Source organism: Galleria mellonella, unplaced genomic scaffold (assembly GCF_026898425.1).
Source record: "Galleria mellonella isolate WM207_F2 unplaced genomic scaffold, CSIRO_AGI_GalMel_v1 utg261, whole genome shotgun sequence".
Lineage (NCBI taxonomy): Eukaryota > Metazoa > Arthropoda > Insecta > Lepidoptera > Pyralidae > Galleria > Galleria mellonella.
The window spans coordinates 693,693-714,110 of NW_026442057.1; the positions used below are offsets into that span (position 1 = coordinate 693,693).

Consider the following 20,418-nt stretch of genomic DNA (forward strand, 5'->3'; position numbering starts at 1 on the left):
TAGTATAATTTTGTGTTACTCATCTAAATGGGAATCATCCATTATTTTATACATTTTTATCAATCAAATACTACTTTTGATGAATAATTTCATATTTCTATTTTTATATATAATTTTCCTTCTATAGATGTTTCATGAAACGTTACAATCAGCATGTACTGTATTAGAGAACTGCATAGGATATTTTGTAGTTTTTTTTTTACAACACACGGGGCAAACGAGCACGCGGCTCACTTGGTGGTGAGTGACTATCGCCGCCCATGGTCACCCACAACACCAGCGGCATTGCAGGTGTGCTGCCGGCCTTTTAAAAAGGAATATGCTCTTTTCTTGAAGGTTATGTTGTCGTATCGGTTCGGAAATACTGCAGGTTGTGCGTGGAAGCAAGTGCCTTTAAACGCACGGTGGAGGACCGCCACTCGTCCAGATGGTTGGGATGAAATTTTTGTTAATGGCGGGTTGTACGATGGTGAAAATCAGCAGCAGGTATCAATCCGAACAATTCAGAGCACACCCCATGATAAATTCGATTTCTATAGTTCCTATAGTTATTGTCAAAAGACATCTTTCCCATCAGGTGGACCGTCAGCATTATTGTCACAGTAATTACTAAGTTCAAAAAGTTAAAAATAGAAAAAAGATGTCAATTTTCAAAATCGGTTCTTTTTTTATACGACTTAGAATGGCAAACAAGTTGACGGCCCTCCTGATGGAAAGTGGTAACCGTCGCCTATAGACATGAGCAGTACCATGGACATAACAAAGTATACTGTTTCGCCCATGATAACCCCCATGCGTTGTCATTCCTGAGGACTCAGGTGTTATTCCTCTGTACCCTGTAATTTCACGCCATATCCCACCATTCAAATCGAAACACAGCCATGCAGACACAACTGCTTCACGGTAGAAACACGAATGGGACAGAGGTACCCAAGCAATCGATTTTTGTACAAAGTCTCCCTCTGGTTCTAAATTAGTAAAGATATACGTAAATATAAAAATATATATATAAAAATAAATAAGTAATAAAAAAAAAAGAATTGCAAAAATTAATTTCGAAAGATATCCGAACGCAACATTGACGCCGCGGCCCATCCCCCGTCCCCTTTTTTGTCATCCGCTCGTGTTATCTCACTCGCACGATAACACTTATCTGTTATGCCACAGAATTAAGAATGACAATGTTACATTACCACGTCCGAGTGGTTCGGGACATTCACAAAATGTTCGAGTAATCCATTATAGGTACATAGATAAATAAAATTGATTATACACTAGCTGTTACCCGCGACTTTACTCGCCTGAATCAATATATAAAATACCATGTATGTATAATTAGGATATATCCTACTCGTTTATTGAATTTCATTAAATTCTGTTAAACTACCAAATAACTGTACCAACTGTCACATTTATAAATATAATAGGAGGGAGGAGAAGGGATTGTTAGTAATGCGGACTGCCAATCCCATTGCTAGCAATATACCCTGTCAGGTCGACCTCCACGCGGTCCCTCCTGGAAACCATCGTGCTGAATTCCAGGTGTATTCATCACGATGGGCTAACTGACCTGCATTTTCATTCTCATCCCCTCAGACGGGGTTACCATACCATTATCATACTTTAAAGAAATATAATAGGATTCTATCTATCTATCTTCACGACAAGTCCTTTCCAGGGTAGGTAGTGATAACAGAGATCGAATATATCCGACTTACTGAAAGCTATGATGTTTACTATGGCGTGGACACCATTTAATTCTGGGGTAGACAAGGACCACCCCCTCCCCCCTCTAAATACGCCTATGGCTACATATTTCATGTTTTGTTTTATACATATTCACGACTCCTCTCATCCACGATGATGTTCAATTAAAGAATAAATTTCCAAATTAGTTGGCCGGCAGCACACCTGCAATGCCGTAGGTGTTGTGGGTGACCATGGGTGGCGGTAGTCACTTACCATCAGGTGAGCCGCATGCTCGTTTACCCCCTGTGTTGTAAAAAAAAAAATAGTTCTGTGGAAATTTCACCAAAATCGGTACAGTCGATTAATATATTATATAAAATAATTAATTTATGGTTTCATCAATTTTTGCCACGATATTATATAAATGTTTTTGTTTATTTAGTTTTGTGGAGCAAAATCTACTTTTTTAATTTATAAATATGAAAATTCGTAACGAACGGTTTGTTACTCTTTAACGCAAAAGCTACTGAACGGATTTGAATAAAATTTGCTACACGAATAGGTTATATCCTGCCGTGGTTTTCCCAAGAGATTATACAGCATGAGGTCCTTCAAAAAGTGAGTAAAGAGGTTTCCTTAGGGTCGGCAACGCACACGTAATACCTCTGGTATTGCAGGTGTTCATAGGCTACGGTAACCGCTTACAATCAGGTGGGCCGTATGCTTGTTTTCCACCTAAGTGGTATAAAAAAAAACCTAAGTATATAGAATACTTTATATATGGATTCACGCGAGCAAAACCGCGGGATATAGCTAGTGCTAAATAATATCGAATCCTTGTTAATTATTACCGCACTAAACACTTATTAACAGATAATAGGTATATCTAATAATAATAATTTGCAATTAGTCAACGTTATATACAAAGACGTCGGCTAATGCACGGGGTATTGTGTGTTTGATAAATTGAGCACAGTATTGAGTGATCTATTAGGATTAGCTACTGGCAACGGTGGCCTCTTACACTGTGGACTTGGCACATTTCAAGTAAAATTATAATTCACTCCGCGAAGGGTGATCCGGTGTAAAATTTGCGAAGGACCAATTTAGGAATAGGTGTTATTGTTTGCAAATAAGCTTAACAAAATCAGTTCAGTTTTTGATAAACGATATCGTTTCACCATCATTTGCCATCGACAGGGAATCTGTTCTCGTAACGTAGAGTCAAAATGGTCACGCAAAGTGTAGTTTTAGAGGAGCTTCCTCCCGCGAACACTAAGTTTACGGAATGACCTTCCGGCCGAGGATTTCCCTAGAGATTACAGCATGGAGTTCTTCAAAAAGGGCGTATTAAGGATGCTTAAGAATCGGAAAAGCGCGCGTGATATCCCTGGTGATACAGGCGTCCATAGACTATGGTAAAACCGTTTACCATCTGTATCGTATACTTGTTTTCCACCGAAGTAGTATAAAAGAACATACCTAACCTACATGCAAAACTTTACCAGATGGAGACTTTAGTATCTAGGCGAAACAGTAAAGTCTGTTATGTCCATGGTACTGCTCATGTCTATAGGCGACGGTTACCACTTTCCATCAGGTGGGCCGTCAGCTTGTTTGCCATTTTAAGTAGTATAAAAAAAATTTTGATATTAGATTAGATACATACTAGTTTATTTTTTTCAATGTTTTACAACCAATTATTTGTTAATGAAGAAATTATATTAAGCATAGTTATTAAGTTGATATGTAGTTTTTTTTTTTCAAGCAAGAAAATGTTCCTAAGTCGACAGTCACTGTGATGGTATCATCAGGTAGGAGCATACAGTGAATCGTATTAAGGAATTTGACTTAATATTGTGTCACGGATCATTTGATGATATCCTTTGATCATTATGGAAACCACTATGGTATTAGGTACATATTTAACATACATTTATAGGTTTATATACTGTACATGGCTGTGTGGTCCCGGCATAGAATAGGCCACCATTTACTTTCCCGTGGGTGTCGTAAGAGGCGACTAAGGGATGGCGAGGGATGGGCAGCAGCTTCCCTCTTAAAACACCTCTAAAGCCTACCTGCGGTTACCAGTCCGTCTGCCAAGCGTGGCAACTTTTTTTGTACAACACAGGAGGCGAACCAGCATGCGGCTCACCTGATGGTAAGTGACTACCGCCGCCCATGGTCACCCACAACACCAACACAGGCGGGGTTTCTTTTATGGATGAAAATGATATGGTAACCTCGCCTGCGAAGTGAAGGGTGATAGATGAGGATGAAAACAGACCAGTTAGCCCATCATGATGAATTCATCAGTTATCCACCATGATAGTTTCCAGGGGGTACCGCGAGGAGGTCGACCTGGCTGGGTATATTGCTAGCAATGGGATACTCAGTCTCCATTACTAACAATCCCTTTCCCCCCGTACTTATACAATTGTATCTTTATATTTATTAATTGTCTTGTTTTTCCCCTAAATTGTATAATGCAAATAAAGTATAGTCATTCGTTGATTTACAATGATTTTCAACAACCTATTAAAATAATAATGGCAAATATTCACATAACATATTGTTGTGGGGGGAAGGGATTGTTAGTAATGCGAAGTACCAGTCCCATTATTTGTCACTAGCTGCAGTTGTAGGCACGTTGCTGCCCATTTCTCGACCATTAAATACCTTTAATCGTCTCTTACGATAGCCACGGGGAAGAGAGGGGTGGTCCATGCTATGCTGGGACCACACGGCAATAGGAAAATGATGGTATTATTATATAAATATATAAAATAAAATAAAAAAAAAACTATTTCGTGACGAAAAGTAAATTATTGTTAAATTTTTTAATCTTTAATACACTTTTAATTAAGAGGAATTGTTTGTTTGTTTGAGCGTACAAATCTCTGAAACTACTAGTTTTTTTTTTTTTAGAAATAATTTCTGCATTCGTTAACTCATTTCTTGAGAAAGGTTATATAGGTTGTTCAATATTACGATAAAACTACAAGCGAAGCCACAGGATAAAGCTAACACTTCACAAATATAAAACATCTTAATCAGTGTAAAACATACCTTAACGCGGAACACATAAGAGCTGTCCGTTGTAATAATTAGATACCTATGCAAAGTGGAGTCAGTAACAAATTTATACTATATGAATTGATATTGGATTTTGAACTTAATGCTAATATAAATAAAGGTGAATGCAACTGATTAATATACTTTGTAAAGGTGTAGTCTGATTGGTAGGCCAGCTGTCAAAATTTGAACAAAGGCGGTTCTAATGGTGCGGAACGGGTCGCGTATAGTTGTCTCTTTCTCGCGCACAGGGTGTTAGGGTTCCTTGGGAGTATATAGAAACCGTTAAATATAATTATTAGTAATCGATACGTATAATAAAACCGTGACTGATCGCTGTCCGTACATGGAAGATGTATAAGAAAAACTATTATAGGGGGACTTTATGAACGCAATAGAACCCAAAATAAAATGGTTTTTAGAATTTTTATCTGTTTGTCTGTACGTTTGTGCAAGATAATCTCAGAAACGGCTTAACCGATTTGAATGCGGTTTTCACTAATGCGTTGCTATTTGCTCCACTTAAGATTTAGTATTTGTTTTATTTCAATTGGTTAATAAATAAAAAAAGTTATATCAATCTAAAGAATCACTTGTAAAATGCTATAAAATAACCGATCAGTTGAATTGGTTGCAACTTTTTTTTTTATGATATGTATTGATTTTCGGAAGTCTGTCCACTCGTGCGAAGCCGGGTCGGATCGCTAGTTTTTAATAAATATCATGGTTAAAGGGTAAAAAGTTTCAGTAATTAAACATACCAGAATTTACCCTTCTTTATTCATGAGAACGTCAAAAATTTTATAATTTATTAGCTATTTTAACTGTTGAACTGTTTTGTCTTTTAATTTCAAAATAAACAATCATCATCATCATCATTTCAGCCATTACCCGTCCACTGCTGGACATAAGCCTCCCCCACAGACTGCCACAAAGAACGGTCCTGGGCCACCTGCATTCACTGACTTGACTGCAATACATTTGAGGGCGTCACTCCATCTAGTGGAGGGGTCGTCCTACACTTTTTTAGCCTTATGGAGTCGCCAAAATAACTAATAATATATAATAAACTTAGATTATATAGTTAAAGTATTTCCATAGAAATGCTTCGAGAAAAACGGGTCAACTTTTTCATACAATTTTGCGTGATAAATAGTTACGAGTGATTCCTTTATAACTGCTGTATTTATTTTGTCTAATAATTTCTGCATCTTTTTAATGCGTAAACACTCATTTTATTTATTAAATACTACGTCACGATTTTTTTTTATACAACTTAGAATGGCAAACATGCTGACGGCCCACCTGATGGAAAGTGGTAACCGTCGCCTATAGACATGGGCAGTACCATAGACATAACAGAGTATACTGTTTCGCCCAAGATACCCCCCATGCGTTGCCATTCCTGAGGACTCAGGTGTTATTCCTCTGTACCCTGTAAATTCACGCCATATCCCACCCTTCAAACCGAAACACAGCCATGCAAACACAACTGCTTCACGGTTGAAACACGAATGGGACAGAGGTATTCAAGCAATCGACTTTTGTACAAAGTCTCCCTCTGGTGAAAGATATATTTTATGCGTAAAGATATAGAATACTGATAAAAAAAAACAAGTCAGCTAATTTGACAATTAGTTAACCCGTTTTTGAAGCTCGATGCTCTATCTATATAATAAAAAATAAATAAATATACCTATTGTCAAATTATTTATTTTAAAGTAGTGTTACAATAGTTTATATTAAAATAAATGAGGGTAGTGTGAGTTATTAGTATACGGAACCGTAACCAATGACTCGACTCGCACTTGGCCGATTTACAATTGTCCGTACGGAAGGGGGCGCGCTTGCGAGAGGCGATCTGTTCAGAAAGGCTTGTATTATTTTTTATGGGTGATAATGAAATAGTAGCCCCATCCGCGCTATCGGTATACACCGATGGGCACCAGTGAAGGATGATAGGTGAGGATGAAGCAGGTCAGTTAGCCTATCGTGACGAATTCAACAGGAATTGTTCACGATGGTTTCCAGGGGGAACCACGTGGAGGTAGACTTAATAGAGCATACTGCTAGCAATGGGGCTGTCAAACTCCATTGCTAACAATGTTAATCCCTTTCCCCCAAAAGGTTTGTATTGCGCATGACTAGACCATCGCGAGTAAAGGACTTGTTTGGTATAAAACATTGTTTAGTGTTTTTGTTTAGTGTTAAGTTACTAAGCTAGTCTTACTTGGACGTAGCAGTATTACTTGTATTACTAGCTATTAACTGTCCACTGCTGAACATAGTCTTTCCCATAAGGTTTCGCTAGTAGTTGCCAATCTTGACAGGCGGATTGGCAACTACAGTCAGGCTTGGGTGATGTTTTAAGAGGTACGCTGCTGTGCATTCCACCATTCAACCATTAAGTTCTCTTAGTCGGAACTTACGACATCCACGGGAAAGGAAGAGTTGGTCTATTCTATGCCGGGACCATACGGCTTATACATTTATCATTATAATTCCAGACGTTAATTGTCCACTGCTGGACATAAGCCTTCCTCATAAGGGGAGTTTAGCCAGTAGTTGCCAATCTTGGCAGGCAGATCGGCAACCGCAATTAGGCTTTAGAGATGTTTTAAGAGGGATGCTGCTGCCCATCCCTCGTCCTCTCTTAGTCGCCTCTTACGACACCCACGGGAAAGGAAGGGGTGGCCCATTATATGCCGGGACCACGCGGTATATAGACATAGATTATTTAGTAATATATGCGGATATAATAATTTTCCTTTTAAAAAACAGTAATCACTATTACCAGAGGGAGACTGTACAAAACTCGTTTGCTTCGGTACCTCTGTCCACATTCGTGTTTCAACCGTGAAGCAGTTGTGTTTGCATGGCTGTGTTTCGGTTTGAAGGGTGGGATATGGCGTGAATTTACAGGGTACAGAGGAATAACACCTGAGTCCTCAGGAATGGCAACGCATGGGGGGTATCGTGGGCGTAACAGTGTACTCTGTTATGTCCATGATACTGCTCATGTCTATAGGCGACGGTTACCACTTTCCATCAGGTGGGCCGTCAGCTTGTTTGCCATTCTAAGTTGTATAAAAAAAAATACCTCTTTTTGATAGTAAAATTGTCTGTCATCCGGATCATTGGTGACTACAAAAAATTAAGTCCGCTTCCGATAAGAGAGTCGTGGGTTCTATTCCCGTAGTGGAACTAACACGATGACTAGCTATCCCACACAGGTTTATGGGGGTTTGAACTTCTTGTCTTGTTCCATTTTGAACATTCGATAGGCGAAAGTGATCTGTCGACGATGGGTTTTTTTCTCCATATCAGACTAGCCTTTACCCGTGACTTCGTCCTCGTGATATGTTCACTGTTTGGGAGAAAAAGTTCCCTATATCCTTCTCCATCCCATATATACCAAATTTCATAGTGATAGGGGGGAAAGGGATTGTTAGTAAATGGGGTCTAACTGACCTATTACCAGCAATACATCCTGTCAGGTTGACGCACACGCGGTTCTCCCTGGAAACTGTGGTTAATTCTAGTGGAATTCGTCACGATGGGCTGAGCTGCTTTTATCCTTACCTATCATCCTTCACTGGTGCCCCGCCTGGTGTATACCGATAGCGCAAGCGGGGTTACCATTCTATTAGCACCTATTTAAAAAAAAAATCATAGTTTTTGGTTAAGCCGTTACGGTGCTATAAAGTAACAAACAAACTCACTTTCCCATTTATAATATTAGGACGGATGACATTTTTATAATTCTAAACATAAAGGTGAATTTTTACTAAAACAATAGTGGCATCTCTGTCCCATTCGTGTCTCTATCGTGAAGCAGTTGTTTGCATGGCTGTGTTTCGGTTTAAAGGGATGTGGTAGTGAATTTACTGGGTACAGAGGAATAACACCTGAATCCTCAGGAATGGCAACGCGTGGGGGGTATCATGGGCGAAACAGTATACTCTGTTAAGTCCATGGTACTGCTCATGTCTATAGGCGACGGTTATGACTTTCTATCAGCTGGGCCGTCAGCTAGCCATTTTACGTTGCATAAGAAAAACCTAAAGTAAAATATTATCTGTCTCTCTGTTTATCCGTGCGAAGCCGCGGCCGTTTGCTAGTATTATACAGTGTCTCTTTTATGTAAATTCACAATGTAATACGAGTCGCTGGGCGCACAATGCGCGCGCGACCGGGCCACGACCGTCACGCGCTTCGAAAGCGAAACTTGATGAAAAAACCACCGCCAGCCATGACTGGCCACCTTCAGACACGGCTTGGTTTACTGGTTAACACATTTAAATATCTGTGTGTTATTATATGCTGTATTTTTTTAACGGGAGATAATGGAATAATATGGGGTGACAAGGGATTATTTTTTTTAATGGATGATAATGGAATGGTAGACCCACCCGCGCTATCGGTATACACTGGCGGGGCACCAGTGAAGGATGATAGGTGAGGATGAAGCAGGTCAGTTAGCCCATCGTGACGAATTCAACAAGAATTGTTCACGATGGTTTCCAGGGGGAACCACGTGGAGGTCGACCTAATAGCAGTAGCAGTGGGGCTGTCAAACTCCATTGCCAACAATCCCTTTCCATTCCGAGAAGGGATTGTTAGTAATGGATATAAATAAGCAATCCCATTGCATGGTCGTGTAGGTGCCATAAGAGGTCACGAAGGGAGGGCGAGGGAAGGGCAGCAGCGTCCCTTTTAAAACGCCATCAAAAATCAAACTGCGGTTTATAATTAACGGAGTTATGAGGTGACATACATAAAAAATACAACTGAATTGAGAACCTCTTTCTTTTTAAATCGGTTAAAAATATTGAGCTATTTATTGCTCAAAAACGTAAATGTCTGATGGTTTTGAATCAAATTTAGAGATGAGAGTTCACTGAATTGGTTAGTTGATAATTAACTAACTAAAAACTTACATAAATAAAACTAGCTATTAACTGTGATTTCGCTAGTTTAAATCACAGTTTAAAAAATTCAATATTCTTAGTTAGAATATAGCCTATCCGTGTAACAAATTTCATTCAAATCCATACAATAATAGTAACAATCATCCATCCATACATACATTTTCACAAACTTATATTAATAAAGGTATCAGAATGTAGAGATGACGATGGATTATGTCCAAAATATTCAAAAAGTCATATTTTATAACAGATGATTATGGAATGACAACACCTGTGTAATTTGTTTTTACTTGTGGATTACCACGAGGAGAGATTAGAAACGTGACGAATCCACCAAGGTTTTATAACGGCAGTTTTCAAGGAGAACTGATAGAGTATTGCTAGCAATAAGGTTGCTACCTTCTGTAACTTACTAAGAACGTATTGTCAGTAAATTACAGGAGCTAGCAACCTATCCTAACCTTCATCTTAGGGGAAACGGATTATTACAAAATGGGAATCTAAGGGGCATATTGCTTGTTAACATTGCTATATATTGCTATATACCCTATCAGATCGACACTCACGCTGTTGACTGGAAACCAATTCGGTTAATGCTTCTGGAATTCGTCACGATGGACCAACTGACCTGCTATTATCCTCAGCTATCATCCCTCACTGGTGCCCCGCCAGCGTATACCGATAGCATAGGCAAGGTTACCATTCCATTACCATTAATAAAAAATAACATCGTTCCCCGTAAAATGTCATGTAGGAAAATATTCTATTCAACACTGCAGTGAATATCCACGGATCGTAATAAATCGATTCATTCAAAAATTTCACTAGCCGACCACGTCCCGCGTCCGCCGCTCACACCGTCAAGTAGCCGGCGGGTGAATGGGCATTTTTTGTGCGTGTACACTTGACTAAATCGCTGTGAAATTAGTTGGAGCGGCTGACACTTTGGGTCGCTCGTCACCGGTGCAGTCGCAGTGTTAGCGAGGTAGATATGTGGCGTAGCGTCGCTTATTAATCATTAGGTATCAATTATTAATCGATAGTGTGATAGAGATCACGCGTAATATAGTTGTCGTTTGTATTTACACTTTAAAAGAAGTGGATCGATCGATCAATTTTTTATCTTAAAGAGAAAGATTCTTGTAGATCGATTTTGATCAAAATTAAAAATTACTAACATTACCGTCGCTGTACATATTCAAAATTAATAAATTTGTTCGAAAACACTATATAAATTTTGAGAAAAATGAAGACTGCGTGTTAAGAGAGAATTGTTGCACAAAAACCACTTATAATACAGAATGGCATTGTACAGCAAAAGCTGTTGCTATATGACAGTGAAAATATATAATAAATTACCGAAAGAATACACAGATTTGACAGACAAAATTTATGAAAAACTTTACAAATGACTTTGTTGAAAATATTTTTATTCACTTTAAGACTCTTTTAATGTAAAATTTTAAGAACAAGTACCAAATTAAATATTTACATGATGCATGGCGAGATACAAAGATACTGCTGTTAACGTTAAATACGTTTAGTCTAATAATTTGCATTAAAGTAAATAAAGTTATCATTCATTCACTTAAGCAAATAAAATAATTTTTTTTATTATTTCAGTTTTAATCGATTAAGTAATTATTCAATTATAATCGACTGATTTACGCTCAAGTGGGCATAATCGACGATATCAATATCAAGAATAACAACAATATCTAACTTGACAGATGAATTAGGTTTATTTGAGTTAGATTATTGGGGTCGAATAGAACAGGCAATATATTATTTTCGAAAACTCCATCTACCCGTGTCAGGCTAGATCGCTAGTATCCTATTAATGAAATAAAAAATACACACACCGTCTGCACTGCGACCACGCCCTTATAAATTATTATACGTATCGCTTACTTTCACACAAATGTAACTACGTAATTACACCACGCTTCTTTGTTTGTGTTTGTGTTATTGAAAAAACAGTATCATTTAATTGTCGTCTGCCTGCTCTTTAGTGAAGCTATACACAAAAGTTTACACCGCGGGTCGCTTTTAGAAATCACTGCGACCCTAAGATGAGAAGCCTCACAAATATTAATTTAAACTGATTCCGTGCAACCTATTTGTACAAGTATGCTGCGTTCTATTTTTCAATCATCATCATCATATCAGATCGTTAACTATACACTGCTGAATATAAGCCTCCTCCTATTGGGGGGGGGGGGGGGGGTCTGTGCCAGTAGTTGCCGCGCTTAGCAAGCGAATTAGCAACCGGAGTGAGACTTTGGTGATGTTTTAAGAGGGACGCTGCCGCTGATTCTTTGATCATTAAGTTCCATTAATTACATTGGGAAAGGAAGGCATTTTAATTACGAATTACTATTTCATGATTTCTAAATAAGTATATGAATGGCATTCGTCAGGGTTGTTGTTTAATTAATGGAATTCGTTACGATGGGCTAACTGACCTTCCACACCTAATGTTCCTCACTACTGCCCCGCCAATATGTATTTTTTAATGAGTGATTATGATGTGGTAACCCCGTTTGCGCTATCGGTATACACTGGCGGGGCACCAGTGATAGATGACAGATGAAGATGAAAGTAGGTCAGTTAGCCCATCCTGACGAGTTAAACTAGAATTAGTCACGATGGTTTCCAGGGGGAACCACGTGGAGGTCGACCTGACAGGGTATATTGCTAGTAATAGAGCTATTTGACCCCATTACTTACAATCTCTTTCCCAGTATGTATTAGTAGCGCACACGAGGTACGTACTTCATTTTTGCCCATATAAAAAAAGGATATGTAAATGGCAAACAGGTTAACGGTCTACCTGATTGTAACCGTCACCAAGGACACGGGTTTATAAATAATAAAGATTAGCGTCCCCATTGCCTTTAATTGCAAATAATATATCCTGTCAGGACGGCTTCCATGCAATCTTGCTTGGAAACAGCAGTAGTTAATACCTGGTGAATTCTTCACGACAAACCAATTGACCTGACTTCATCTTCACCTATTATAACTCAGTGGCAGGGTGCCACTAAGTACTCGTATATACTGGTAGCGCAGGCGATGTTACTATTCAATTATCACCCATTTATAAAAAATACAGGACTGTGCGCCTCTAAAATAGATGGTGTTTAAAACGCTTTTAAAAAGCGGTTCAGTACTTGACAAGGACTGTATTAGTTGACTTAAATATCAAAATAAGTAGCCGTTTAAAAACTAGCTAGATATTTATCTAGCTAGTTTTTTGTTTAGAAAGTTTTAGTGTATAGAAATTATGTTGAAAGTAATTTTGCATTTTTTCTTTTTTTTTTCTTTCAAGACTAGCTGTATCTACGGATTCGCCCGCGTGAATTAGTGCATAAAGTATCCTACGTGCTAAGTTAGGATATATCCGACCTGTGTATCAAATTTCAGTAGTTTTTACGTGAAAGAGTAACAAACATCTATCCATATATTCACTGTTACAAACTTTTGCATTTATAATATTTATAAAATCATTTATAATTAAAACCAATTATTTTGATCTAAAAACTAAACTACTTAACTGATTTTGATAAAATGTCTACGCCATCAATCTGTAAATAGATCTTTTCGGATAAAAAAAATCCGGATTTGTTTAGAATTTATGAGGTAACTAATATAAAAAAAATGCAGTCGAGTTGAGAACCTTCTTCTTTTTGTAGTCGGTTGATAATTTGAAAGTTAATATTACAAGTATGTATCTATGCAGAATATGAATACCACTAAGGCGACAAACAAGCATAAGGCCCACCTGATGATAAGCAATTACTGCAGCCTATAAACGCCTGCAATTTTAGGGTCATTACGCTTGCATAATTCATATTATGCGAGTAAGTCAACTATTATATATCATAGTTTTGGATAATTAAACAATATGTAATGTGTTACACGAAGAATCATCAAAATTGGTACAAAGTTCCTTTCCATTGTAAGGTTGCTAGGAAGAGATGTTGCTGTTTAGCAATAAGGCCGCCCATTGTTGCATCTATATCTTGCATTTTTAATATTTTTTTGTTTGTGTACATAATGTTAATATTTATAATCTGTATCATTCTTCGAAGGGAACAATGACGCGTTTCTATTCATTCATACTAAAATAACGTCGAATTATAATCTCTTCTTTTATTTTTAATCACTTAATAAACAACATACAGTCGAACATAGAACCTTCATTTTTTAAATCGTTTAAAATTAGCATCTGCTTATGTCCAAAGAAATAGAATGAAAATTGTACGGTACTCACCATCGCTGCTCTGGTTGCTGCTGTGGGCGTGGTACTGCTCATCTGCAAAGTCATACTCTACGTCAGATCAGACACATCTGCTCTCAATACAACTACTATTGTCGGAGAGGGGAGGGACTGTTAGTAACGCTACGCTAGTCTTTGCTGGCAATAGACAGGTCGACCTCCACGCGGCCACCCCTGAAAACATCGTGGATCCTGATGAATTCTTAACCCCTTTTAATGGTACTCTGCAGCGTTATTCATTGTCCAGTTAAAAGAGATAAAAATATTTTTTAATCAAGTAAACATAATTATAAACATTTTTAATTAATATTCTTTTATGATCCTAGTGCCCATTCGGAATACAATTTTAACTTATAAGAACGGGCAAAAACACCTGTTGCGTTTTACAATCTCTCTTCTCATTTTAGAGTTTTCTCTTCACGGGGCAACTAATTCATGCATTCTCTTCTAACCAGCTATATTCCAGACGATATCATTGACCTTGCTATACGACATGGCACCTAGTTTTTTCTTTATCTGTCCCATGTAGTTATTTCTCGGTCTTCCTCTTTAACCTCCTATTGCCTTCCTTTCCTTCTAGTAAGGTTATCTTCTTTACAATAAAAGTTAATTTTAGTTAGTTAAAAGTCACATGACTGGCCTGAGGACGGGGGGGACTCACTTGATACTAAGTTATTAAAAATCTGTAATGCGCTCTTAACAACTGAGATGAATTATAAAATTGGTTGACGCAAGAGATGTGAAAGGATAGAGACCTTTACTCGCCGCCGCTCGATACTCTCTGCCTACCTCATAAGAGATCTGGCATGAAAATAAACAAATTTACATAATATAAAAATCAACTCACCTCCATTCCGATGGTCATTACTCATCAACTCTTGACTTTGAAGAGTTGGGGCGTGAATTAAGACCTTCTGCTGTGGACTATGAGGGTCCAGACCCTCAACTTCCAACAACGGAGCATGGGGCTCATAACCGTGAACAACTAACGGTGGAGCGTGCAGATCCATTCTCAAAAGCACATCACTTTTCTAACAATAACAATTAACAGTTAAAAATAACCAGTTTTTTTTTCTCAATAACGCGTTTTTCACTTGGCAGTATAGAGATGTGGCACTGTGTTATTTAATTTTAGTTTCTTATCGTTGCGTTAAACTGTTCGTTGAAAAATAACACTAGTTAATGTTCTTTTTATATGTTTTTTTTTTTTTTTTTAATAGGGTGTTTGCACTGATCGTTGGCACTTATTGAATATTCTGCTTACGAAGCTAAGTTAGGAGAATCGTGAGAGTATTTTTGGTTCTTTTTTCTAGTTAAAAGTTTACGAAGTGTCCTAATTGTTTGTCACCGTACTGTCACATCGTTATATTAGTTGTTTTTTCCTCTTGCTTCGCCTCACCGCGTTCTCTTGCGGATTTTCTGTCGTTGCATCACCATTTTTGTACCTGTAAAAAAAAAGAAGTATATTTTGAAATATGTTTTTTTTTTCTTTAGAAAAAATCACAATGTGATTATTATTAATGATTACTTCATCATCATCATATCAGCCATTGTCTGTTCCCTTCCTCCCTCATATAGTGCCACAAGGTATGGTCCCAAGCCACCTGCATCCATCGACTTTCCGCAATGCATTAATGTTTACAAGTATATAGTGATACATACCATTGGGAGACTTTGTAAAAAAGTCGATTGCTTGCGTACCTCTGTCCCACTCGTGTTTCTACCGTGAAGCAGTTGTGTTTGCATGGCTGTATTTCGGTTTGAAGGGTGGGATATGGCGTGAATTTACAGGGTACAGAGGAATAACACCTGAGTCCTCAGGAATGGCAACGCATGGGGGTATCATGGGCGAAACAGTATACTCTGTTATGTCCACGGTACTGCTCATGTCTATAGGCGACGGTTACCACTTTCCATCAGGTGGGCCGTCAGCTTGTTTGCCATTCTAAGTTGTATAAAAAAAAAAAACATATAAAAAGCATATGTGTGAATTTTATTTTTAACTGCTATTTTAAAAATAACATAGAAATGATAAAGTCTCTACTAAATATTTTGTATTTTTATACATCTATTTTTATATTAACCTAATGTTAAAACTAGATTATTTATTATTATTTATTTAATATATTAATAACTAACTATCCACAGTTGAACATAGACCTCCTCCATAAGGGGGTTTTGTCAATAGTTGCCACGAATAGCAAACGGGTTGGCAACCACAATTAGTCTTTGGGAATGTTTTAAGAGGGAGGTTGGTGCCTCTTACGACACCTACGAGAAAGGAAGTAGTGGCCCATTCTACGCCGAGACCACACGGCTAGATTGTTTATGATATTTATTTTTTTTAATGTAAAGGCTAAGAAAAAAAATATTTATGTTGTTTTTATATCAACATTTTTTTTTTTCTTAAATTTTTGCAAAAATTATAATAAAGAGCTACGTTCTTGTGCACACACTCGGCGACGTAAATCAAAGCGTGCATCCGTTTTGCAAATAAAATGTGTATCTATTATTTAAACAAAATCTCCTATTTTCCGAGACCGAGCTGGGCATTGTTTTCTGTTTTAGACACAATGAGCTTATAAATTATTGGATATGGCATAAAATTGTTTATTTTTTAATTGGGCATATTAATATCTACATATATGCATATGTAACGAGAAATTAATGGAAACAGTGAGTTCATTAATTTCTCATCACATATGTATATATGCGTTGATAAGTAATACTTCTTATAGTATTATATACTATAAGAAGTATTATGTTTATATATATATATATATATATATATATATATATTACAACACAGGGGGCAAACGAGCATGCGGCTCACCTGATGGTAAGTGACTACCGCCGCCCATGATCGCCCACAACACTAAAGGCATTGCAGGTGTGCTGACGGCCTTTTAAAAAGGATTATACTCTTTTCTTGAAGGTTATGTTGTCGTATCGGTTCGGAAATACTGCTGCTGGAAGTTGATTCCAAAGAATGGTTGTGCGTGGGAGAACGTGCCTTGAAAATATCCACAGGAATTAGTCGATTGTCACTGTTACGGTGAACGTAGGTCGCGAATTGTCCACATTTCGTTGCTTATATTATTATATTTCGTAGCTCAGCGGCAACAAACGTCCCGACAGTGCGTTTCTCGTTGCTGCCGCTCCCACAGGAAGCCTTTTGTTCATATATTCAAATGCTTTGTGCATTAAATGGAGGTATGTTTTTAGGTACAGCAACGATGGACAGTGAGAGGCGTTGTTACCTCAAAAACGTTGACGATTCGAGTTTTTATACGTCAAATTTATAGATGTAGTAGGTAGGTATAATTCTTTCGTATTGTGAAAGAAAGAAGGAAGAAAGAATAAACATTTATTTAGTACTTCGCTGTTACTAATACTGTGTGGTCCCGGCGTAAAACAGGCCACCCCTTCCTTTCCCGTGGGTATCTTAAGAGACGACTAAGGGAGGGTGACGGATGGGCAAGAGCGTCCCCCTTAAAACATCTCCAAAATGTAACTGCGATTGCTAATTCGTCTGCCAAGCGTGGCAACTATCGGCAAACCCCCCCACGGGGAGGTTTATGTTCAGCAGTGGACAGTTAAAGGCTGATATGATGCCGATGATGATGATGCATTTATATTAGAGCCGAAACTAAATATATAACAGTGATAATAAAATGAATGGGCCACCCGTTCCTTTCTCATAGATATCGTAAGAGGCAACTAAGGGAATTAATGGTCGAGGAATAGGCAGCAGCGTCCCTCTTCGAACATCACCAAAGACTAACTGCAGTTCCGGTTGGTTCCTCTTAAATAGCTGAACAGATTTGAATTAAATTTGGTATAAGGATAGATTATATCCTAACCTTAATACACATGATATTTTATATACTGTTGCACACGTGTAAAGCCACGGGAAATTAGCTAGTGTTTACTAAATTAATAAAGAATTGGATTTAAAGTTACTAACATGAGCAGAGTGAGTCACCACCTAACAAAGCACAGAATGGCCACTACGAGGCTGTGAGAATCGTTCTTAACAATAAATGTACGGCGCACACGCCACTATGTCTGCACGATACGTCTGAAGATTTTTAATTCTTACTTTTTATTTATATACAACTTAGAACGGCAAACAAGCAGGCCCACATGATGGAAAGCGGTAACCGTCGCCTATAGACATGAGTTGTACCATGGACATAACAGAGTATACTGTTTCGCCCATGACACACTCCCCCATGCGTTGCCATTCCTGAGGACTAAGCTGTTATTCCTCTGTACCCTGTAAATTCACTGCCATATCCCACACTTCAAACTGAAACACAGCCATGCAAACACAACTACTTCACGGTAGAAAAAAAACCTCATTTGAGATTATAGTCGTGCACATATATATTTTTTAAATTCTACAATGATAAGTAGGAGAGATTGTACAATTTAATTAACTTGATTTTTTTTAACCAAAAAGAGAAAGGCATTTGTTTATTTTTGCTTCGAAGTAATTACGAGTGCTGATTTGAATCACTTCAACGCTAGAAAGTTACAATTAAATACGTTCATAGTTTAATTAATTCAACTTGTTGACTTCGTTAGTCAGCAAGACTAGATCGATGAAACAGATGTAAATTTGTAAACAATACTTTATTATTTTATTAAAATAAAATAAAAAAAAAAAAAAAACTGTATATTTTCTCTATACATAATTATAGATATAAAATATTTTAGATTTGCATTTACATAAAAAAAAAAGTTATATGCAAATATGTCTCGAATTAAAAATATTTTTTTTTTAATCTAATTAAAATTCAAATTTATCATGAACTAATCTGAGATTTAATTCTGTTGATTGTATTTAAAACGCACTTTAGTAATATTAATAAAAAAAAAAGGAAAAAATATTAAAGGGAAGAAATAAGCATAAGGAAAATATGTCTTCTACAATTTATAAACATACATAAACATACTATCGAATAGAGAATTTACTTTTTTCAATCCTTAAAAAAATTGTAAAAAAAAAATGTATAATACAAAATTTATAATACAAAATTTCGAAATAGCATATAAAATGTTATGTCTCTGTCATATCCATGGTATTGCTCATGTCTATAGCCAGGTTACCACGTTTTATCAGGTGGGCCATCAGCTTTTTTGCCATTGTAAGTTACATAAAAAAAAAGAAAAGTGTAAAATATAAAAATATCATTTTTTTTATACCAAAATTCAATGACCTTAATTATAAACGCGTGTATAAACTAGAGACATTTCTTATTAGAATTTATGTTAATATATATTTTTTTTAATTATCGTTCACGTCGATATTTTCGTATTCTTGTCTACTCGTATTGATACAGTACAAAGAGTTGCGTATGCGCACCGCGAATGTAGTACGCGTGTCACACAGTGCGTGACACAAATCACATTGCGTGAAGTATTCGAGTGACGTACGATGTGTTCGTGCATTTTGTTTGATTCAATGAATTTTTATATAAAATCTAGACCAGAAGAGGTATTGTTAAACAACAATAACAATACTTGCCACACATTTGGATACGATGTGTTTCGAAGAAGCATGCTAAGAACATTTGGGGGCAGAACCCATAATGGCCGTATGTTAGTATAGTTCGTTTTTTAAATTAATCCGATCGAATTCAATAAAACAATATATCCTAATATATTATATTAAGTTTTTTTTGTTAATTAATGGACTTGACCTCCTCAGTCTGCTGGTTGTTTAGCACAATTAAGAATGGATAAATATGTTAATAGACACGTAATGAAACCAAAAATGTGTTTATTTTAAATATTCTTATAATGCTGATACACAGGTTTTTTATTATTTTATTTATTAACACAAATTTATAATTTTCACAATTACAAATTTGTATTAACACAGATTAGCAAACGGCAATAAGCTTATTTAAATTACCGTTACACAAATTTCTATTTTTTACAATTACAAATTCGTATTAACACATATTAGCAAACGGCAATAAGCTTATTTAAATTACCGTTACACAAATTTATATTTTTTACAATTACAAATTCGTATTAATACAGACTAGCAAACGGTACAAGATTTATTTATATTACTGTTCGACAATTCAAGTATAATTAATATTTTTTTTTTAATTATTAAAACCGATATTAAGTGGTTGAAATTACAAACAGCTTCTAAATTTAAATAGTTTTATTTTTTTATCGTCGGACTTAACCGCGGCGTCGTATCCCGTGTGCGCTGATCGCCACGTTGATTCGCACGTCCGCCGATGTATATCTCTTATATATAAATATATAATTTTGTATATTTCCCTACATATTGCTTACGGCCAATTACTTGTATGTTATATACTAGTTTTTGTCCGCGTATTTGCACGCTTTCAATTTGCTGGGAAAAAATTATTGTAAGTTTTTTTTTCGATTCATACAACGTTTTTTATATAC

At 36.8% G+C, this 20,418-nt stretch overlaps 1 protein-coding gene across 2 annotated transcripts in view; it reads right to left on the minus strand.

Annotated features, from left to right (window-relative positions):
* Positions 1-20,418, minus strand: part of LOC113521055 (paired box protein Pax-5) — a 141,581-nt gene that overhangs the window by 74,505 nt on the left and 46,658 nt on the right. The window contains exons 2-3 of one of the 2 annotated variants that reach the window (XM_052894981.1): positions 14,828-15,425; positions 13,975-14,016 (exon numbers count right to left, since the gene is read on the minus strand). In XM_052894981.1, coding sequence (XP_052750941.1) covers positions 13,975-14,016; positions 14,828-14,990 — 205 coding nt within the window. In that variant the 5' untranslated portion in view covers positions 14,991-15,425. Of the gene's footprint in view, positions 1-13,974; positions 14,032-14,827; positions 15,426-20,418 lie in introns of both variants that reach the window. The other variant, XM_052894980.1, reaches the window with a different exon arrangement.